The sequence below is a fragment of the Pristis pectinata genome, chromosome 22, assembly GCF_009764475.1.
Source record: "Pristis pectinata isolate sPriPec2 chromosome 22, sPriPec2.1.pri, whole genome shotgun sequence".
NCBI classification, from domain to species: domain Eukaryota; kingdom Metazoa; phylum Chordata; class Chondrichthyes; order Rhinopristiformes; family Pristidae; genus Pristis; species Pristis pectinata.
This window is the reverse complement of record NC_067426.1, coordinates 11,176,571-11,198,263: the sequence shown is the minus strand read 5'-3', so window position 1 is coordinate 11,198,263 and position 21,693 is coordinate 11,176,571. Positions and strand designations below refer to the sequence as shown.

General features: G+C 39.2%; 1 protein-coding gene across 1 annotated transcript; it reads left to right on the top strand.

The window, feature by feature from the left end:
• Positions 1 to 159: 159 nt before the first annotated feature.
• snrnp40 (small nuclear ribonucleoprotein 40 (U5)) lies at positions 160 to 21,620 on the top strand. The gene is made up of 10 exons (XM_052036217.1): positions 160 to 343; positions 7,299 to 7,428; positions 10,850 to 10,943; positions 12,045 to 12,210; positions 12,974 to 13,096; positions 15,299 to 15,419; positions 18,186 to 18,268; positions 18,694 to 18,755; positions 19,578 to 19,681; positions 20,320 to 21,620. Exons 1-10 carry the CDS (start codon positions 230 to 232, stop codon positions 20,367 to 20,369), a joined length of 1,047 nt encoding a protein of 348 aa, XP_051892177.1. The 5' UTR covers positions 160 to 229; the 3' UTR covers positions 20,370 to 21,620.
• Positions 21,621 to 21,693: the final 73 nt, after the last annotated feature.

The following is a 21,693-nucleotide window of genomic DNA, read 5'->3' as shown; positions in this document are numbered from 1 at the left end:
CACCGGATGGAAGATTGGCAGCAGGCTTGACCAATCATTATACAAATTTCAGAGTAGACCCGCCCATCAAGCATGATTGACATAGCAACTAGCCTATGGATTTAGAGATGGGGACGGATGCGCAGTCACCCCCGAGGTGGAGCAGTGGCGTCCAATGAGGAGGTGCGTTGGTGGGACGTGGGGATTTGGCCTTGGCGACGGGCGGTTGGAGTCGGCGCCTGTGGACGAGATGATCGATCAGAAGCGCAAGGCGCAGGAGATGGCGCTGGTGCAGGTCAAGCGGCCTCGTAACGATCTGGTGCCCTCGGTGCAGGGAGGCCCGCAGCAGGCTGTGCTGCCGGCGGTGAGTCCGGTCCGGGGGCAGTGGCCACGTTACTGAGCTCGGAGGCGGCGGCCCTCTGTGTTGGTTCACCGGCCGGCTGGGGACGCGAACACTTATTGCCAGCAAGGGAACTCAGCGGGTCAGGCAGCATTTGCGGAGGCAAATAGACGGTCGAGACCCTTCACCTGGACTGAAAGACAGAGGGGAGATGGTCTGTATTAGAGGGGTGGAGCAAGAGCTGGCAGGTGATAGGTGGATCCAGAGTCCCAGCCACCTGTCACCCTCCAGCACTCGCTCCCATAGAGCCATAGAACACTACAGCACAGAAAAGAGGCCGTTCGGCCCGTCTAGTCTGTGCCGAAACTTTATTCCACTAGTCCCATTTACGTACACCCAGTCCATAACCCTCCAGCATAATCAAAGACCCCACCCACCTGGGTCATTCCCTCTTCCCTCCTCTTCCATCGGGTAGAAGATACAGGCGCCTGAGGGCACGTACCACCAGACTTAAGGACAGCTTCCACCCCACTGTGATAAGACTTTTGAACGGTTCCCTTATACAATGAGATGGACTATGACCTCATGATCTACCTTGTTGTGACCTTGCACCTTATTGCACTGCACTCTCTCTGTAGCTGTGACACTTTACTCTGTACTGTTCTTGTTTTTACCTGTACTACATCAATGCACTCTGTACTAACTCAATGTAACTGCACTGTGTAATGAATTGACCTGTATGATCAGTATGCAAGACAAGCTTTTCACTGTACCTCAGTACAAGTGATGATAATATACCAATACTTCCTTCCCTTTTCCTCCCCTCCTTCCTTCCACCTTTTTATTTTAGCTATCGTCCCCCAACCTCCCTCCCCCCTCAGTCCAGATGAGGGGGTCTCAACCCGAAACGTCAACTGTCCATTTCCCTCCACAAATGCTGCCTAAGCCACTGAGTTCCTCCAGCACTTTGTGTGTTGCACCACATTCCAGCATCTGTGGTCTCTTGTGTCTCTAGTTATTGCCAGCTCCTAATTTCCCCTGAGCTGTCAAGATTTGCCAGTCTACAGTGTTAAGTTACTGATATCCGGTCTGGATCATTGATTTGAGTTCAGAATCCACTCTTAGAGAATTTAAGATGAGGTTACTTAGTTAATGTTGACTGTGAAACTATTAAAAGTCTTCCCACGTGTTGCCTGTATCCATCTCCAGACCCACTGATGTCTTTGACCCTTAAAATACCTTGGAATTGATATTAAAAATCCTTCTGTTCAGAGATCAATTGGGGATGGACAATAAAATAAATATTTAGATGTGAATGTAGGAGGTTTGATTAGTGAGTTCGCAGATAACATGAAAATTGGTGTTTGTGGGAGTGAGGAAGGTAACCTTAGGCTACTGAATGACGTTGATCAATTGTTAAATTGCGTAGGACAGTGGCAGATAGAATTTAATCATGACAAATGTAAGGTTTTGTGTTTTTGGGGAGGTCTAGTAGGGGTAGGACATATACCGTTGTTGGAAGGAACAAAGGGACCATGGTGTACAAGCTCAAGGATCCCTGAAAGCAACAGCATAGGTGAAAAGGGTGGTGAAGAAGGTATACAGGATTCTCAAATTTATTAGCTAGGAATTGAATACAAGAGCAGGAAGCTATTGGTATAACCTTATAAACCGTTGGTTGGGTCACACCTGTAATATCATATGCAGTTCTGGCTGCCACACTATCAGAAAGATGTGATTGAACTGGAGAGGGTGCAGAGAGGATTCACCAAGATGTTGCCTGGGACTGAATGCTTCAGTTTTGAGGAGAGGCTGGATAGGCTTGGGTTTGTTTTCCTTGGAACAGAGGAAGCGGGGAGGGGACAGATGGGGATGTAGAAAATTAGGGCAGGCAGGCATGCTAATGTAGCGGCTAGTGTAACGCTATTACAGCGCCAGAGACCCGGGTTTGATTCTGGCTGCTGTCTGTAAGGAGTTTATACGTTCTTCCCATGTCTGCGTGGGTTTCCTCCGGGTTCTCCGGTTTCCTCCCACATTCCAAAGACATACGGGTTTGGAAGTTGTGGGTCCATGCTATGTTGATGCCGGAAGCGTGGTGACACTTGCAGGCTGCCCCCAGAACACTCTACGCAAAAAGATGTATTTCACTGTGTGTTTTGATGTACATGTGACTAATAAAGATATCTTATGAAAGGCATAGATAGAGTAGATGGTAAGAAACTTTTCTGTGTGGCAGAGGTGTTAGAGATCGGGGGCATAGGTGAGGAGTAAGAAGTTTAAAGGAGATGTGAGGAAGAATTTTTATTTTGCTCAGAAGGTGGTTGCAATCTGGAATGCACTGCCTGAGGTGTTGGTGGAGGCAGGTACACTCACAGCATTTTAAGATGCATCTGGATGAGCACTTGAATTGGCAAGGCATAGTAGACTATGGACCAAAGCTGGTAAACAGGATTAGCGTGAATGGGCATCAGATGGTCAGCATGGACATGATAGGCTGAAGGGCCTGTTTCTGTGCTGTCTGATTCTATGAATCTAAATGCTGACCTTGCCAATGAGGCCCATATCTTGTACATTCAAGCATAATGCTGTGGTTCTGGAAATGCATACAAGACCAGCTAAGATTTCTGTCACTGATCTCTCGGATCAGCTTTTTAATAAGACTGTGACTCATCTGGAACATCAAGTCTACTTTTCCAATTAACTCTCTGTAATTTCCATTTTCATATCAATCTCTGATTTCCTCCCTTGAGGAAATAGGTGAACTTAATGGGGTTTTATGGAAAGCATGTAGTTTCATGGTCACCAGTTATATTACTTGCTGTCATTGTAAGATTTGAATCTTTGTTTCCTTATCAGTAGTTGAGGCACTGGACACTGGTCAAATAAATTGTCTTTTGTTCTAAATCAGGTAGTGTTGCCATGGCAGCTAGAAGTTTAAATTCAGTTAATTAATTCATTTTGGAATAAAAAATCTGGAATTGATGCAACTGATTGAAACTATTACATGGTCTTGTAGGAAAGAAAGCATGTCTGTTTGAGTCCAGGCCACCAGAATCTTGTTGACTCTTTACTCCCATAAGAAATTGGACCAAATGCCCATTCTCATCCTGTAGTAATGAGAACAAAAGTAAAAGCAGGAGTAGGCCAGCCAGTACCTTGAACCTGCACCACCACTTTGTAAGATCAATGCAGGTCATGTGCCTCAAGTCCACTTTTCTGACTCGTCTTCATAGCTTCTGATTCCCTTGATGTTTTTAAAAAAAGAAATCAATGAGCATCTATAGCTACCTTAAGGCAAAGAATGCCAAAGCTTTGCAACCCTGTGTTTTTTTAAAAAAAACACTTCTCTTCTCAGTCCTAATTGGCTGACTTTTGTATTCTGCTGATAGTGTGTCCCTGGTTCTAGATTCTGCCAGTCTCTCTCAGAATCTTGGGGAAAATGACAGGGTTCCAGTATTTTTAACAGACTGAGTTGGAAAAGGCCCTAATGAGAAGATTGCATTGGTATAATGCCTTTCATGACATGAGAACACTCTGCAGCCAATTAGTACTTTTAGTCACTGTTATAAAGTAGGCAGTATGACAACCAATTGGCATATAGCCACAGAAAAGTTTGGAAATGCTCAGCACCATGAAGAATGGATCAGAGTAAATGATCTGGGTCAGTGGCCTTCATCACCTGAGAGATAAATATTGACTATGACACTGGGGAGAACACCCCTGCTCTTCATTGACATAGTTCCTTCCATTAGATCTTTCATGCCTTTCTGAGAGAGCAGATAAGGACATTATTTAACATCTCATTTGAAAGACTGTTGCAATTTCGATCTTAGCACAAGTTACATTATAAAAGGCAGGAAGTTAAAAGTGTTAACTAAGACCCCATCATTTTTTGTAATTGTGGGCTTCATACCAAAGCAGGGATATTGAGGCTTTTTGAGAGGATGCAATACATAGAGTAACATGGATGCCTTTTAATGGGAAGCCAGAAAAGAACTGATGATGCAAAGCATTGAGAATACGATTTAAAACAGGATGGCAGAAGGATGCAGTAGATCATGGAGCATTTGTGGAACAGAAAAGACCTGAGGGTTCAAGTTGATGGCCTTTCATCAGTATATTCTTTGGACAGTGAAGTCAAGAGGGTATGAGGAGGACTTCATAGGGCATAAGCATGAATCAGATGAGTGTCTTTCTGTTGACCCTTTGTTTTAAAAAAAGATTATGAGTGTGAAAATGAGGCATTTCAACCCAATTGGTCTCTTGGTATTTAGCTTCCCTCACTTGAATTACCTTTCCCTATCTGAACATCTGTTCCCTTCTCTCTTGTGTATCATCCATAATTGCATCAGCGTTCTCAGCTCAATCACTACATTATCACCACACTACTTTTAAAGTTATTTCATTTAAAAGGCTATGACTCTGACACTTCTCTAACCTGCCCTGGCCAACGTTTTCTGCACTCAGTTATAAGTGTAAATTATCGCTCTACCTCCACCTGATTTGAAATAATTCTAAAGGCCTCAATCAAACCCATCTTAATTTTGTCCAGGGAACTAGTTCTCCGATTTTTTTTTACATGATTCATTGAGAACTTTAATCTTCATCAATTCTAACCTTCACCACCCCACCCCCCCCCCCCCCCCCCCCCCACACACACACACACACACACACACACACACACACACATCACAACAGCAGAATTGGATTTGTTTGATGATGGCATGCTGTTAATTTCCATTATCAATTCATCAGACATTTAAGTAATAATGCCTGCATCCACCAGAACAAATCGACATTCTGACATGGGCTGATTAATGACAAATAATCTTCATTGTAACAAGTGCTAAGCAATGAGCATCTCTGCATAGAGAATTTAGCCACTTGCTCTTACTGTTCATTAGCATTACCTCTGAGTTTCTTTCCATCTAGATCCTGGGCATCACCTTTGACCAGAAACTTAACTGGATCCACCACAGTGTGGCTGCAGTGGCAGATTAGAGACTGCAAATCTTGCAGGGAACAGCTCATTTCCTGATGTAGCACAGCCTTTCCACCATCCACAAAGTGCATGTCAAGAATACAATTACAGATACAAGTAACAACTTAAACAATAATGTTCACCATCCTGGAAAAAGTACCCTGTTTGATTGACATCCCTTCCACCATCCTGGTCCTCCCTTCTCCATCAAGTGTTTCCTAATTCCAAGACTCAGAAAATTAAAACAGAAGAAACCAGTGAATGAGAAATACAAGCAGTAAAGAAATAAAGTTTCATTGTACTGCACTCTTCAGTTTCTGGACATCACAAAGTGGCGTACAGCTAACCATCCTACTGCATTGTAAAATAATGTTATAGTCACAAGGTACCACAAGATGAACACGATAAAGCCAGATGAGGTTGAGGGATAAATACTGAGGGGGGATTTAAAAATTCCCTTAATCTAATTCAATTGGCCCATCTGTGAGTACAGAAAGGACCTCTGTCTTTAATTTGTTACTTGAAAAGTAGTAACACTGACAGTACAGAACTTATATATATAAAAAATAAAACCCTTCCATTGCTAGAAATTCAAATTTGTTTACATCTAGGTACTGTTCTTTAATGCCAAAAAAAGTTCAATTTGTAATGGCTCAAACAGCAAATAATTGTAAATATCATAACAACTATGTTTCATTATTTGTGAAGAATACTCAGGAATGCTGAACATTAGCAAAAATAAATTGGAAATGCATATAAGATGAATAATGGACCAAAATCCTTACTTTAAACGTCTTGTGTACATAAAAAAAAACCCTGGTGTTCATAAAAGTAAAACTTTTTTTCCAGCTTGCCTCAGTTGCTGGCATTCTCACATTCAAAATTAATAGTCTGAATTTTGTGGGACTTGGGATTAGGAAAGGCCTGTTTTTGGGAGAGCTACCTGATTCATGGGTATTCTATAAACCACAGCTCCAAGATCTGTCAGTATAAGAAACTTGTCGTTTGAGGAGAGTGTGAGTTTAAAATTTACACATGACTAGAAGATGTCGTGGTAAGCACCTTGGCCATATTACGATGTGGTGCTGGAATATTCCAATGTTGGGATTTTTTTTAAGCTTTAATTTTAGGCATGCAACAATGGTCTCAATTAATGGTGATTGAAGGAGTGAAGCTTTGATTTCTAAATTCTTACGAAATGGATCGATAGAATGTGTATATTGGATTTATTTTCATTGAAATGTGCCCAGTGACAAAGGTTCCAATACTTGTTTTGTTGCACACCACCTCCAGAGAGATTTGTGCTCCTACTGCTATTCTCTACAAGTAGTTTTATTATAACCATGCTGTCTACCAGAGCAATTCTGTAGTTCCACTCAGAAAAGATGTTTCAGGTTAAGGACCCTTCTACAGAACTGATAAAAAAGCACTTTTAAGTTGCAGCGAGGGGAAGTGGAGAGAACAGGTAATGTCAATAATAGGGTGCAGTCAAAATTGTCAAGGTAACAATTACCTTAAAAAAAATCAACAGTTGGGACGAAATGATACAGAGATAACTTGTACCCTTGTACAGTCACATCTGTTGGGGGGGAGGATAAAGGGTTTTATCTGAAATTGTTTACCTGAATATTAAGTCCCAAGTATCATAACAGCCTACTTTGTAGATGAGATGCTGTTCCTCAAACTTACGATGGACCTTGTTGGAGCAATGTGGGAGGTGAAAGGCAGAAATGGTGGGAATTGGATGGAGAATTAAGGTGAGAGTAACTGGGAGCTCATGATGTCCTTTGCAGACTGAATCAAGGTATTATGCAAAGAGACCACCCTATCTGTGTTTGGACCCTTTGCAACAATTTCATTTGGAAGTTTGTTGAGAGCTTTTCAATTTTCCTTGGCCTGTTTAGTCCATGCAAGATGTCTGGAGTGGTGGTAGTTATTAGCAATGTGTGGATGGATATACTGATCGTTTTTTCTTTTGATATTATGCCAATCACATAGGGTCCCCCAAGAACATCGAGTCTTCAAGCTCCTATAATGCTTTTAACGGGTCACGAGGGAGAAGTTTATTGTTGTAAATTTCACCCAAATGGATCAACACTGGCATCTGCAGGATTTGACCGACTCATCTGTAAGTGAGAAAAATCATTTAATTATCTTTTTGTTTTTGAATTCTTTTCTGTCATTACAAACTACTGTGTTTGGTAGATATAATTGAAATTAATCTATTTTTGGAACTACTTGTACAGGATTACTTTATTAATGATGATGCAGTTATTGCCCGTTATACCAATATAAACCAAAGTTTAAATTCTGTTCTTTGGTGTTCTATAGTGAATTTAATGGTGCAAATATGAGGTCATCTGCTTTGAATTCAAGGCAAATCACTGCACCTTCATAATGGGTGAATGAACAGAAATTGTGGTAGAGCAAAATGAGTTTCAGTGCATGTAAATTGCTAAAAGTTAAGTACAAAAAGTAACCAAAGGTTAATGGAATGTCAGCTATTACCAAGAAAACTGGAATTCAACAGCAAGAAAGTGATACTAAAGTTGCAGTGAATCTTCATCAGAATTCACCTAGAATTGACCCATCTAATTGCCATGACGATACCAGTATTTAATGTCACACTCTTAGCAAGTGGTTTAAAGAGTTAAATAAGGGTTTAGATAAATTCCTATTCACATGAGTTTAGATAGTTGAAGTTTCTCTAATTAAGATGCTAAAATGATAACTGACTTTGACAGATGTATCCTCTCAAAGAGAATCAGGAGTACACAGTTTCAAAATTAGCTAGTCTATATGAGTTAAATAGGCAAAGCACTTTTGTACAAAAGATTTGGCAGAAATCCAGGACGTTTCTCTCCCCAAAAGATATTGATACATTCAGGACTAGAATCAACAGATTTTTCTTATGTAGGGAAATCAAAGTAATCAACCATGGGTTGATTAGTTGGCATAATATTACTGAGGGGAAAATGTTTATCTTCTCATTTGAATGTTTAAAATACCCAGCAGAGCAAATGCAGGGCTTTGCTCATTCCGTCTTGTATCTTGCGATATTGAGTTGTGTAACATTTGTGAAGGATTTATTGTTGGTTATATAGGGACTAGTTTCAGCTGATAAATTGTGACTCTCATAAAAGCTTCTTGCAAATACCCTGAGCGTATTTGAAATAAAACAGTAAATGTCCCTAATCATTCCCTTCGAAACACAAGACAAATCTGAAGCATTTAAAATTGTCTTCTGTAAGAACTGTCAAATAGATAATCCACCTCTGCATCCTTCTAAGTCTCTACCATCATAGAAGCTAACCTTTGATCAATTTGCTCATTCCACACAAAATCAAGTAACAACTGAGCATGCTGCTACAAAGACTGTGGCCATGAGAACATCCTGGTTGTACTGCTACAAACATGCTTCAGAACCAGTTCTGCCACTTGCCATAACACTGCCATCTACTCAACAATGTGGAAAATTGTCAAGTGATCCTAGTTGTAAAGGATAAATCAAACTCCACCTATGAGTATACTCTCAGTTATTAGTAAAGTAATGGTAAATGCTGCTCTGTCAGGTGATACTTGTCAATGACCTGTTCATTCTTCATTTGGGTTCTTTGGCTCGTAACTGATAACAGCTGATTTCGAATGGAGGTGCCAGAGTTTCGTATAAGAAAGACTTAATTTTTCCAATATGGAAAGACCCAAAGCAATTTGCAATCAGTGAGGTACTTTTGACGTGTTTTTACTATGGTAAATTAGGAAATGTGGCAGCAAACTCTTGCAACTAACCATGAAAGTATGACCAGATAATCCAATTTTAGGGATGTTAATTGAGCGATTTAATGTCAGCGAAGACACTAGTGATAGCATTACAAACTCTGAGTTAGTGGCCTAGGATCTTTTGCATCTGTTTGAGGGAATAGATAGTGTTGGTTTAGTGTCTCATTTCTGAAAGATGACACCTGTGACAGTTCAGTGCACCATCAATAGTGCATAGATTTTGGGCTTGAGAATCTGTAGTGGGACTTAAGTGTGGGATCATCTGATTTGGAGGACAAAGTACAACCAACACTGAAACTGAGACAACATTTAATCGAGTCTCGTATCATGAAGCCCTGGTAAAACTGAAATCGATGGACATCATTTGAAAACTATTCTGTGAGAGGTACAGTTCCAGCCACGAAAGGAAGGAGGTTATAATTGTGGGGAACCAGTCATCTCAAAATCTTTGCAGGTGCTTCTTGGGACAATGTACTAAGCCTAGTCATGGCTGCTTCATCAATAACCTTTCCTCCATCATAAGTTCAGAACTGAGGATATTCAATGTGCAGTGTTCAATGTCATTTGTAGCTCTTCAGATGATGCAGTAGTCTTTGCCTATGTGCAGCAAGACCTGGACAACCTTAAGGCTTTGGCTGCTGAGTAACATTCATGCCAGGCAGTTAACATCTCCAGTTAGAATTTAATACCTCCCTTTACTATTCAACAGAATGACCATTGCCATGTCCCCTGACTGCACATTTCCTAGGGGGCTACCATTGAACCAAAAATAACTGGGCCAATCAAATAAATACTGCAGCAACAAAAGCCGAGCAAGAAGGGCTATTCTGTGAACAGTGACTGCTATTATTTTGAGGGATAAATCATCCACTTACCCATGTAAATGCATCTCCAGTGATGCCACAGTTTGATGTCATCCAGAATAAAGTGGCCCATTTAAGTGGCATCACACCTATCACCCTGACTATTGACTGTCTCCACAACCTGTATTCTGTGGCTGGAGTGTGTACCATCTGCAAATGCAATATTCCAACTTTCTAAAGATTTTGGAAAAAAATCCCCTGAACCCAAGAATGCGATACTTTGGAACAATTTGATGCACCCTAACATATACTGTAATACCTTCATTTCTTCATCTTAGAATTTTGAACGCTTAAGTTACTTGGGATTACCAAGAATTAATGAATCAATTCAGTTGACCATGAAGAAATTAGGGGTGGGCAATGGATCCTGATCTTGCCATCAATGCCAGTATCTTCCAGAAGGATTTAGAAATACAGTATTGGAGATTACGTTGGTTCCAGATGTCATGAAAGGTTTAGTTGTGTACAAATGTCAGTTGAAACCAAACCAAGATGCCAAAAAGACTGATTAGTCTCTACTGGAAATCAGAATCTAAATCAGAACTTTTGGTGGAGGGGAGGGTACGAGGAGAGGAAAAACTACAGAAAGAACACTGAATTTGATGCTGCAGATGTATAAGAATTTTCAGTAAAGAAAATGACTATTTGGCCTAAAGGCTTCATACAGGTGTTTTGACTGCATGTGAACCTCCAGACATTTTTTTTCTCGAGGATGTTGCCTGACTGAATCCTTTTTGGTATTTTGAGTTTCTGTTCAAACTTAACATAATATCTGTATGTTAAATTTTCTTACTTTGGATTTATCTTACCTGCAGGCCGCTAAAAGCTTATGATGTTTTGGAAAGTCCACAAAGGCCATGTGATATGAACCTTCATGTATTGTCTCTTGGTCCTTTTTTTATATAGTGTTTTGGAATGTTTATGGAGACTGCGATAATTATGCTACATTAAAAGGCCACAGTGGAGCAGTCATGGAATTGCATTATAACACAGATGGCAGGTACTGTAATATTGTACTCGGTTGTCACAATTAAGAGGCCTGATTTCTTTACTGATTGATATGGTTCTGTATCAACACGTAGTATGCGATTTCTTCAAAATCTAGGACAAACTTGGATTGTAGTCTAACTTTCCCGTGTGATTATTTTGCATGTTCCTTTTAAAAATGCAGCAATTTTTAAAGAGAGGAATTCAAAAGGCCAGTTGCCTTAAATTCTTTTTTTTAATATATAAAAGAATATACCATTTAACAATCTTTACCTTTCCCTATTCTTACTTTGTTGATTTCACCATCTCATGTATCTCAAAATTATGGTAGAACTTCTCTGCCTTCCCTTCTTCACAGTCTAAAATTTGGTGTCAAACTACTTGAGCTTATTATCGAGTCATATAGCACGGAAACAGGCCCTCTCACTGACCATCAAGTCCACACTGACCATCAAGCAGCCATCTGCACTCATCCTATAGATTCCATTTTATTCTTCCCATATACACCTCAACTCTCTTCTTCCCACCTCCAACCTGGCCCCACCAGATTCTACCATTCCCCTTCAAACTAGGGGCAATTAAACAACCCACATGCCTTTGGGATGTGGAAGGTAACCCACACAATCAGGGGAGAATATGCAAACTCCAAGCAGACAATGCCAGAGGTCAGGACTGAAACTACGTTGCTGGAGCTATGAGGCAGCAGTTCTACAAGCTGTGCTACCTTGTATTTTATTAAATAAGATCAAAAACTGATAATACTTGTGTTAAGCAGTATCTGTGGAGAAATACACAGTTACCATTTCAGAATGATGACCCTTGATCAGATTTGCTTTTCCATTACTCTATATTTCCTCTTCAGTTTAGAATATGATTTGAGTCACATGCTCACATCTCTGCCAGTCTGGTATAGACACTGGACTGAAAGGTATTGCAGTGAGCAGTAATTAATAGATTTGTAAATGAGATCATAAAAAGAAAAGGCTGAAGTAACTAAATTTCATCAGATAAAATAAGCGAACTGTACATTTAATAAAAATATACACCTTCACCTACTCCAGTTTAAATGCTGGCCTAATGTTCATGAACTTCCTTTAATTTGTTTTATCCTCAGCCTGCTTTTCTCAGCATCAACAGACAAAACTGTAGCAGTGTGGGACAGTGAAACGGGTGAAAGAATCAAGAGACTAAAAGGCCACACGTCCTTTGTGAACTCATGTTACCCAGCCAGACGGGGACCACAGTTAGTCTGTACGGGAAGCGATGATGGAACAGTGAAGGTGATCACAATTTAACATTTGAGGCACACTGAGTTTTTCCAGTCTAATAGTTAACAGAAGCCTTGCAAAGTAAAAACTTGCTAGATTTGTTCACAATTTCAAAAGGACTGAAAACTTAATAGCACGAAAGAAATATCCTTCTGTCTGAATAGTTGGATCCTGCTTATGACTGGAGTTTATCCAGTCAACATCTGAGTTGCACAGACCAGGCATGTCCCAGATTCTGCCTTGGTTCTGTGCTGAATTTGGAAATTTGAATCCACCTGAGGTTCCACATTATCATTGGCTCAAGTACAAAGATTAGGGAGCAAAGGATTAGCTGTAACTTCTATTTCTGCTTGTTGTTGATCCATTCCCTATTAGAAAGTATGTGTTGGCTAAGAATGAGATCTGTGTGGCTGTGGTACCTTATCCCATGGACGTCCACTGTTTGGTTTTGTACATCAGGAATTTCCATTTGAACAAGTACCAGAAATCTTTGATAACTATGGAGCTGTAACATTAAAAAGGTTAATGCTATCAAGAAAGGAGAAAAATGTGAAAGATACATTGGTTGTAAAATGTACAAGCTGTAAAATGTTATCATTTGCTAAAATTCATAAAAGGTGATGTGTGAGGAAGGTTCTGCTTAATAGCAAAAAAAATTCCAAAGGAGTGTGTCTCTTTTGCCCTTCACTGCTTTTCTTTCTTGTCCTTGTTTATGACTTTTGTTATCTTTAAATGTATGTCAACAACTAAATTGCATTTATTTTTCTGAACCCAGCTATGGGACATTAGGAAGAAGGCTGCAATCCATACATTTCAAAACACATACCAAGTACTAGCAGCAACGTTTAATGACACAAGTGATCAGATTATCTCTGGTGGTATTGATAATGACATTAAGGTAAGATGCACTTTGAAGTAAATAATTTATTTGCACAAGAATGTAAAATTGAACTCATTAAAAGGGCTAATAAAATAAAAAATGTTGATTTTTGGAATATCTCAGCTTTTGTTATATTTCCTAAAATAACCCTACATTTCTCTTACTTTCTTGGTTCAGTCTTAGTTGAACACTGGTGTGCACTTTGAGTTTGGGTTTAGCAGGTAGGCTTCTTTAGCAATAGACCGATTGGCTTGGCGAACCCAAGAAATATTTTGTATAGATTCATTTTGTTGGTGCTGCAGACCAGTCTCTAATAAATATCAGTTCAGTTCCATTTCTAACTAGCTGAATGATCTTCCAGTGTTCACATATATGATAGTGGTAGTTATTAAAATCTGTTGTGCAGCTGTTGATGTCTAGTAGGAAAAACTATGGGTGTTATTATATAAGGCGCTTATTTCAGTGAATTGTTTCTGGGAATGTTGATTCCTCAAAGAAAACTTCCAGTAGCTTACTGAGGTGTCCATGATACTTTAATAGAATACTATGCTGTAATGCGGGCCACATGTAATTTTTATTCTCTTGTTGTCCAATTCCTAAACAAGGAAATTTCTATTAGGGGTTAGCAGGAGGGTGCGAGTATGGGAACACTGACCAACTTTACCTTGTGCGTTTCCATGGTTACCCTTGAGGAGCTGGTGGTTAGCCAATGCCTTGAACCTCTGTTTCATCTGGTGAAGTTACTCTCAAACTGTTAGAGAGTTCCCAGATTTAAACCCAGCAGCTCTGAAGGAATGATGTATTTACAGGTCAAAATGTTGTGTTAACTTGGAGGGGACCTGTTGATGGTGGTGTTCCCATTTGCCTGAAGCCATTGTTCTTGTTGGTAGAGGTGGCAGGTTTGCAAGGTGATGTTGGAGTAGCCAAGGATAAGTAACTGCATTGCATTTTGTAGATGGTATACTGTGTGGTCACTATGCTCAGGAGGTGGAGGGTGTGAGTCTTTATGGTGTGGGTAGGGTACCAGTCAAGTAGCCTGCTTAACCCTGGATTGTTTTGAGCTTCTTAAGTGTGATTGGAGCTGAACATCCCCATCACATTCTTGATTTGTGCCTTGTAGATGGGCTGAAAGATTTTTTGGGTGTCAGGTGGTAAGTCACTTGTTTCAGGATGCCCAACCTCTGATCTGCTCCTGTCGCCACAGTAATTACCTGGCTGGTCCAGTTCAGTTTCTGGTCAGTTGTGTGCCTGCACCCCCAGGATATTGGCATTGGGGACTTGGCAGTGGTATTGCCATTGAATGCCCAGTGTAGGTGGTTAACTTTCTTGATGGAGCAGGTCATTGTCTGGCACACTTATGGTATAAATATCATTTACCAGTTGCCCAGTCCATGTTGTAAAATAACATCCTGCGCTAAAACTGTGCGTTTATTGTCAATGAATGAGATTATGTCCCTTCTCACTTTTCATTCTATATCCCTTCATCTGCTGCCACTTGAAAGTTGCCGTTCATGTACAGTTCCAACGAATAACTGCAACCCATGGACCTTCCTAATAGCAGTCTATACCTGTTAGAATGGGAGAAAATTGACACGAGTGAGAAAAAATATTTCCTATCATGGTGAACACATTTCTGAACATAGCTTAACCTCTGTTTTGGGATTTTGTGCATTTGGAATGGAAGGGCAAATGCAAATGATTGTCATGTTCTTCATTTTGTCTACTCATCACGAGTGCTTTTAAAGGGAAATGGGATTGGTGTGAAGGCATCCCAGAAGACTCCTGGATTTGAACATCTTAAAATGAGCACAATCTAGGCCATTTTATTTGCAGTGCTGTGTGAATATGTTGTATAGTGAATAAAACTCTTCAAAAATAAGTCAGAATTCTTGCCAAAAATGAGAAACCTATCCATGAATTGTTTTTCAGATGCATATCGATTAGGGTAACTTTATATGTTGTTGAGGTTGGTTCTTAAAAAAAAGATTTTTAGATAGACAGTATTTGTAGGTTTGTGACATGCCAGGGAGATTTCCACATTCTGATGCATGATGCAAAATTCAAAGTTTAACTGCAAAATAGATAAGTGATTTTAAAAATCGTGACTTATTCACTTTGCAGTTAACACCAAGAATAACAAAAAATTGCTATGGCAGATTTTGAATCTTTTTTAAATATTGCTGTGACAAATTATCTACTTATAGGAACTTTTCTATTTAGGTTTGGGACCTGCGACAAAACAAGTTAATTTACACCATGCGTGGTCATACAGACTCGGTGACTGGTTTGGCTTTAAGCGGAGATGGCTCTTATCTTCTTTCTAATTCTATGGACAATACAGGTAATAAAAATGTATTTCAAGAGGAAGAATGATTGACCATTTGATTCAGTAGCCTTAAAGTATAAAATCAGTAAGTTGATAACAATCCTGTGACTATTTTGGAAATCTTGTGTGGAAAAAGTTCCTATTTGCATCCATTCAGTGGTTCATGACATCCTGTTGATGTCCTAAAATAACTTCTTCTTATCCATTGAATTGCCTCACTTTTTATGAAGGCAACTTTTGGACAGAAAGTTTGCTCTCAGAATCACATAAATAGAATGTCATTGAATGTAACTGCCCAGAGGGTGGCCATTTGTGTCTGTACCAATTGCTTGTCGGAAATATCTGGCTCAACTGTTCTTTCCCCCTTTCTCTGAAAACTTATTTGTGTTACAGTTTTATTCAATTTTGAATTTTACTGCTGAATCTGCTTTTGCTGAGCTTTGAGACAGAGCATTCCCAATTACAGCTGTAATGATTAGGACAGAATGTTCCCTAGTCATGATAGCACTTTCAGCAAGTATTGCACTGATGCATTGTCTAGGTTATAATCTGACATCCTAGAATAGTACTGGATTCTAGAATCATCTCTGTCCCAAACAAGAATGATAGTAAGTTCATAGAGTTAAATGCTATCTGTTGTCTGTTGGCCTGCTGCAGTTTGTGTGACCAACTGTTGCCAACCAGTTGCGAATAGCGAACTGCATAGACTGGAAACCATACCAACAAGTTTAAAGGACTTGATGACTTGCAAGAATAAGAAACATTCATAACGCCTTGCTGTCATTTTCTGCATTCTGCTTACAGTGCAACCAATTCTCTACTCAAATTGCCAGTGCCTCTGCTTTGACGTGCAGATCCATGGGTGTCAATTGCTCTGAAGCATCTTTACTGTCGGCCATTTGGCACTTATCAGCCACGCCAGCGAGCTATTTGACACTTGAGAAAGTTTGAAGAGAAAAGAGCAATGCAATATACAATTGATTCAACTTTTTCCAAGTTGCAGGTGTGGCTCTGGGAACTTGCATGGGCCCAAGCTAAGACAGCCTGTTTGGATTTTGGGATTCTTCCAATTATATTCAGGCCTCCATCCTTAATTCTTCCATTACATTAATAACTGTATAAGTACTGCTTCCTGCACTAACACATAAATTCAATTACCTTTTGCTTTCAGTTTTCACACTTCCCTTGTTTTCACATAGTCCATATCTGACTCTTCCATTCTCCTCCTTGACATCTCTTTCTCTTTCTTAAGAAAATATAGTGCAGCTCTCTCCACAACACCACCCAGCCTGCTTTCCTATAAGGGCTCCATCCCATTCACCACCTTTCTGTCTTGTCTGCGGTGTTAAGATGTCTGCCTTTTCCCTTAACCATGGCTTCTACTCCTACCATAGTTGGCGGGGCTCGCAACTGCATTTGCTCTATTTTGCAGATTTCTACTCATGGCTCCTCTCCTCCCAGCCAGAAGAAAGATAGGGTTCCCATTGCCTTCATCCAACCAACTAGACCCAATATTCAACAAATTGTTCTCCATAATTTTTGTCACCTTCATCAGGATTCCACAATACGACAGATCTTTCCCCTTCCCTTACAGCATTCTGAAAAAAAACTCTCCTTCCTGACTCTCTCTCTCCTTCCAAATCCATCAACCACTCCCCTTCCCATGCCAATTTCCTATGCATCGACAGAGGTACAACACCTGTCCTTTAACTATTCCTTTCCCCTTTCAGATGAAACAGCAATTCACTGGCACTTCTTCCAATTTAGTGTATTGCATTTAGTGCTCATAATGTGGTCACCTATAAATTGGAGAAACAAAACAGATTTGATGACTGCATTGGAGAATACCTATGTTCAATCCTCCAGGGTGATTGTGAGCTTTCTGTCACTTTAGTTCTCTCAATATGACCTCTGTTTTCAGCCTCCTACAATACATTAGCAATGCAGAATGTAAGTTTGAGGAACAGTTCTTCACCTTCGGTCTGGGCATGCTGCAGCCTTCTGTACTCAATACTGAATTTAACAATTTTGGGTAACCGACCTCCTTTTTTCTCTATGCTGCCTGTACTTTTCTGTTTCAAATTTGTTTTATTATCTTGTTGTCTCTAACTGCTGTTTTTGAAGTGATTATTACTTTTGCAATTTTGGTCTGCATCCTATCCCTCTACCTCCCTTCCTCTGCAACTTGCTTGTTTTCTCTTACTTTTCTAGTTCTGATGAAAAGTCCTTAACATGAAACATTGGTTTGGATTCTTTCCCCATGGATGCTGTTTGACCTGCTGAGTACTTCCAGCATTTTTTTTTTGGTTTTGTTTATGATTTCCAGCAACAGCAGCTTTTTGCTCCAAATAGGGTAATCCTTGTCTGCATATCTACATATTCACTTTATAGACTTGCTGGAATGAATTCATCAAAATAAGAAATGGGAACTGTAGCTGTATTTTTCTTTCCTACTGTCTAGCCATCAAGACCAAATGTAGCTCCACTCCCAATGGTTCTATTGAGATTGACAAGCTCAGAACAGTTGGCAGTTTCATCTGCAAACTTGTGAATCTTGATCTGAACCAAAATGGGGAGGGAGAGGGAAGTAAAGTTTCCCTACATTATGTTTTTACCTTTTGATATTGTGCTATGTTAATTGAGTGAAGATTGATACAAGCCACACAATAAACTGGTGGGTGAGTTTGCCGGAGATCTTTGTGGTATTTATGTGGCATTTTCAGCAAAAAAAAATTCTGAATTGGAAGAAAAGTCGATTGCAATCTATGATTTGATTTGCAGTGAGAGTCTGGGATGTGCGACCATTTGCTCCAAAAGAGAGGTGTGTAAAAATATTCCAGGGTAACGTGCACAACTTTGAAAAGGTAGGTGCCATTATCTTCAATTAAAACTGTTAGCTTGGAAAAGCAAAAATAACATAATGGTGCTAGTGTGCTTTGAGAATATGAAGCAGGAAAATAGTCTGTATTTTGGAATTTGTTGTAGTCATGATACTTGCATTTGTTTTTTCACTGGGAAAGGGAAACTGAATCAAAACAACACTTTCAGTTATTTATTCTTATTTTGATTATCATTATCTGGTTACATTCAAAGCCTAATGATTTCTGACCTGATAATATGGACTACTGCTGTAGATCAGAGTATTTTCTGGTGTATGATTTTAATATCTGGAATAAGTTGCTCTGTGAATTATTAGTCAACTGGTGAATAAACTTATTGGTTTGCAAGTTGGAGTATGTCTGCCTTTCTAGCAGAATGTTCACAATTGACATCATGCAATCTCTTGTAGAACCTCCTAAGATGTTCATGGTCAACTGATGGAAGCAAAATAGCAGCTGGATCTGCAGACAGGTAAATATTATTTCATGAATACTTTGATCTTAATTTATACATTTATTATTATTCATTTGCATTTGATTTGTTAAGTGATAACTTACCAGGCCATGGGCTGTGTGTATTATATTTGAATGTATTGTTTCCCTGATATTTGCCTGAACTGTATTTGGAACATGCTTTCAATTTCAGGAATGATGGGTGAAGGAAATTATTGAAATTTCATTTGTGAAGTGGTGAAATTTACCCTTAAGTACATATAGCAGTGGTTCACATAACAACGAGTAATATGTTGTGGTGAAAGTCTACTAGTTCTAAAGCTCTGATCTTTTTAAAGTTGAGGAATATATGGAGAGTAGGGGAATGTATTAAAAGTAAATTACTGGATATTAGGGACGTTTCTTTGGCGCAGTACAATGTTACATATTTCTGTTTCATTAATTTAGTACATCAAAATTTTCCTCCTGTTTTCAAATCACTCTCGGTTTCACCCTCCCTATCTCTGTAATCTTCAACCTCAGCTCCATGATACTTTGCTCCTGCAGTTCTGTTCCTTTGAGCAGCCACCTACTGAGAGCTGCAGCTCCCAAAGCCCCTCTGCCTCTGTAGCTGTATTCATTTTGAAGATAGTCCTTAAAAAGCTGTCTTTGACCAAGCCTTCTGGTATCTGCCCAAAAATCGTTATGTGATTTGATCTCTGTTTTTTTTTTGGTTTGGTAACACTTTGATGAAGCACCTGATTCAGGATGATGACACTAAATCTATGTAAGTGAATGCTGTTGAAAATTTACAAATAACATTAAACCCATCAGCAGTGAATGTTGGCATTATTTCTTCCAGATTTGTCTATGTCTGGGATACAACATCGCGAAGAATTCTATACAAGTTACCAGGACATGCAGGCTCGGTGAATGAGGTGGCATTTCATCCTGAAGAACCAATCAGTAAGTGGTGTATTATTGGCATGCTTTCAGACACCTTAAACTAAGGTTGTAAGATATCTCATGTCACTGCTAAAATGGAGCAGGCTTTTGTTTCCCGACTTCTAACACTGGTGACTTCTCGACTGTGCCACCTTGCTTGAATTTATTGGCTGTGAAGCACTTCAGAATATCTCAATATGAAATATGTTGGATAAATGAGACCCTTTTTTCTCCTGTCTGAATTTGCAAATGATTCTGTACCATATTTTATGCTGCTCAAGTTCATTATCTTTGAACCACAAGCTGAGTTTGTTTAGAAAACATTAAAATCCTAGATAAAACTATAGCTACTCTGAGATGTGATTTAGTGAGCTAATGAATTATCTGTAATGTAATAAAGTTTATGAACATGTTATTGAATAGCTTAAAGAATTGGGGATATGCATTTCAATTTATGTTTGAAGCAAGTTTTTTGGTAGTCTTGCTGCAGGAATTGCATGACTTATCGAATTGTAGCCCTATTAATGTCGAATTTATTTTGCTGTGCAATGGAGCTTTTGTTGCAAGTGCTGGATAAAACCATCATAGTTTAGAAACTGCAATGCATTTAACTGAGTGGTTGTTGCAGTGACAGATCAACATTTTTTTTATTCCATCAGTTCTATCAGCATCCAGTGATAAAAGACTCTACGTTGGAGAGATACAGTAAAGAGGAACAGGTCGTGCAAAAGAACTCCCAACTTTATCTGGCTGCTGCCCAGAAACCGGTTGATTCCCCAGGAAGAAAGTAATGCCAAGTTTATAAAAAGATGTGCATATGTACACTCAACTTGTGTTTCATGACTAGGCAAATGAGCCTGGTGTTTCTGGCAGTTAGTGCATTCAGCCATGTGAATGCTAACTCATTGTTGCAGAATCTGAATCCATGCAGTTACTGTACTTGTAAAGTCTGGCCTGTGTTCAGTTTTATATTATGACTGTATAGACCCTTTTTATATTCAAAAGAAATAAATTGATATTTCTTTTGCTTAAAACTGACTGGAAGTTGCTGTGAACAGTGTATGACTTGTGAAAATGTCCTTCATATCTAAATGGTTAAATAGAAGAGGCATCATTAATACTAGAGTATATTATCTAGAGTTTTATATTTTTGAACAGTTAACTGATTACTAGTTTAATACTAATAGTTGAATATAATCATTTCCTTTTGAAAGAAATTTTCTTTTTCTCACTTCTACAATTGGTTAATTCTAGTTTAAGATCTGGCACAGAAACAAAATGTTGGAAACACTCAGCAGGTCAGATGGCATCTACTGAAGGAGAAACAGTTAACGTTTCAAGTTGAAGATCCTTTAACAGAATTCCTCCCACAAATGCTGCCTGACCTAAATATTTCTAATATATTTTGTTTTGGATTTCTTACATATGCAATTTTATTTTTGATTTTTATTTTTAATCTGGCATCGTGAGTTAAAATTCTACCACACCAGCTGGGGAATTTAAATTCTGTTGAAGAGCTAGTTTCTGTGATGGTGCTTTTGAAACTACCAGATTTATTTTTAAAACCATCTGTTTTATTAGTTTGATGTCATTATCCTTTCTGGCTAAACATAACTAGAGGTACGCCAATATGGTTAATGCATTGCTGGCAATTGAAGTATGCTTGCAGGCCACTCCAATCAAAAGCAAGAAGAAAACTGATCCAGTGCAGTTATTCTGACTGGAGAACGTGACAAAGGTACACCCAGCACAGTCAATGCTGCAAAGCCTTTCGCAGTGTTACCTACAAGTCCCTCAGTAATTTTAGGAAGTGTTCTCGGAGTTATGCAAGTGAGCAGCATGTTGATATAGTTGTATGTACTGAATTATACCTTTTTAGTCTCTGGCTCAAACGAGAAGCATTCTGTTCTGGCATGTTGTGACAGCAGTAAAAAGAATGATCAAGAGTATTCTCATCATTGATTAGACTGCATTAATTCTCAATATATCAGATCAATCACTAGCAATGAAACCTTGCTATCATCTGCAGCATT

What these genes read in the sequence shown, in the direction of transcription:
- snrnp40 (XM_052036217.1), top strand. Translation starts at nt 230, where the DNA reads ATGATCGATCAGAAGCGCAAGGCGCAGGAGATGGCGCTGGTGCAGGTC. An exon ending in AGGATTTGACCGACTCATCT is followed by an intron (nt 7,429 to 10,849) that starts GTAAGTGAGAAA and finishes TTTTTTATATAG; the next exon opens with TGTTTTGGAATGTTTATGGA. An exon ending in TCATCCTGAAGAACCAATCA is followed by an intron (nt 19,682 to 20,319) that starts GTAAGTGGTGTA and finishes TTATTCCATCAG; the next exon opens with TTCTATCAGCATCCAGTGAT.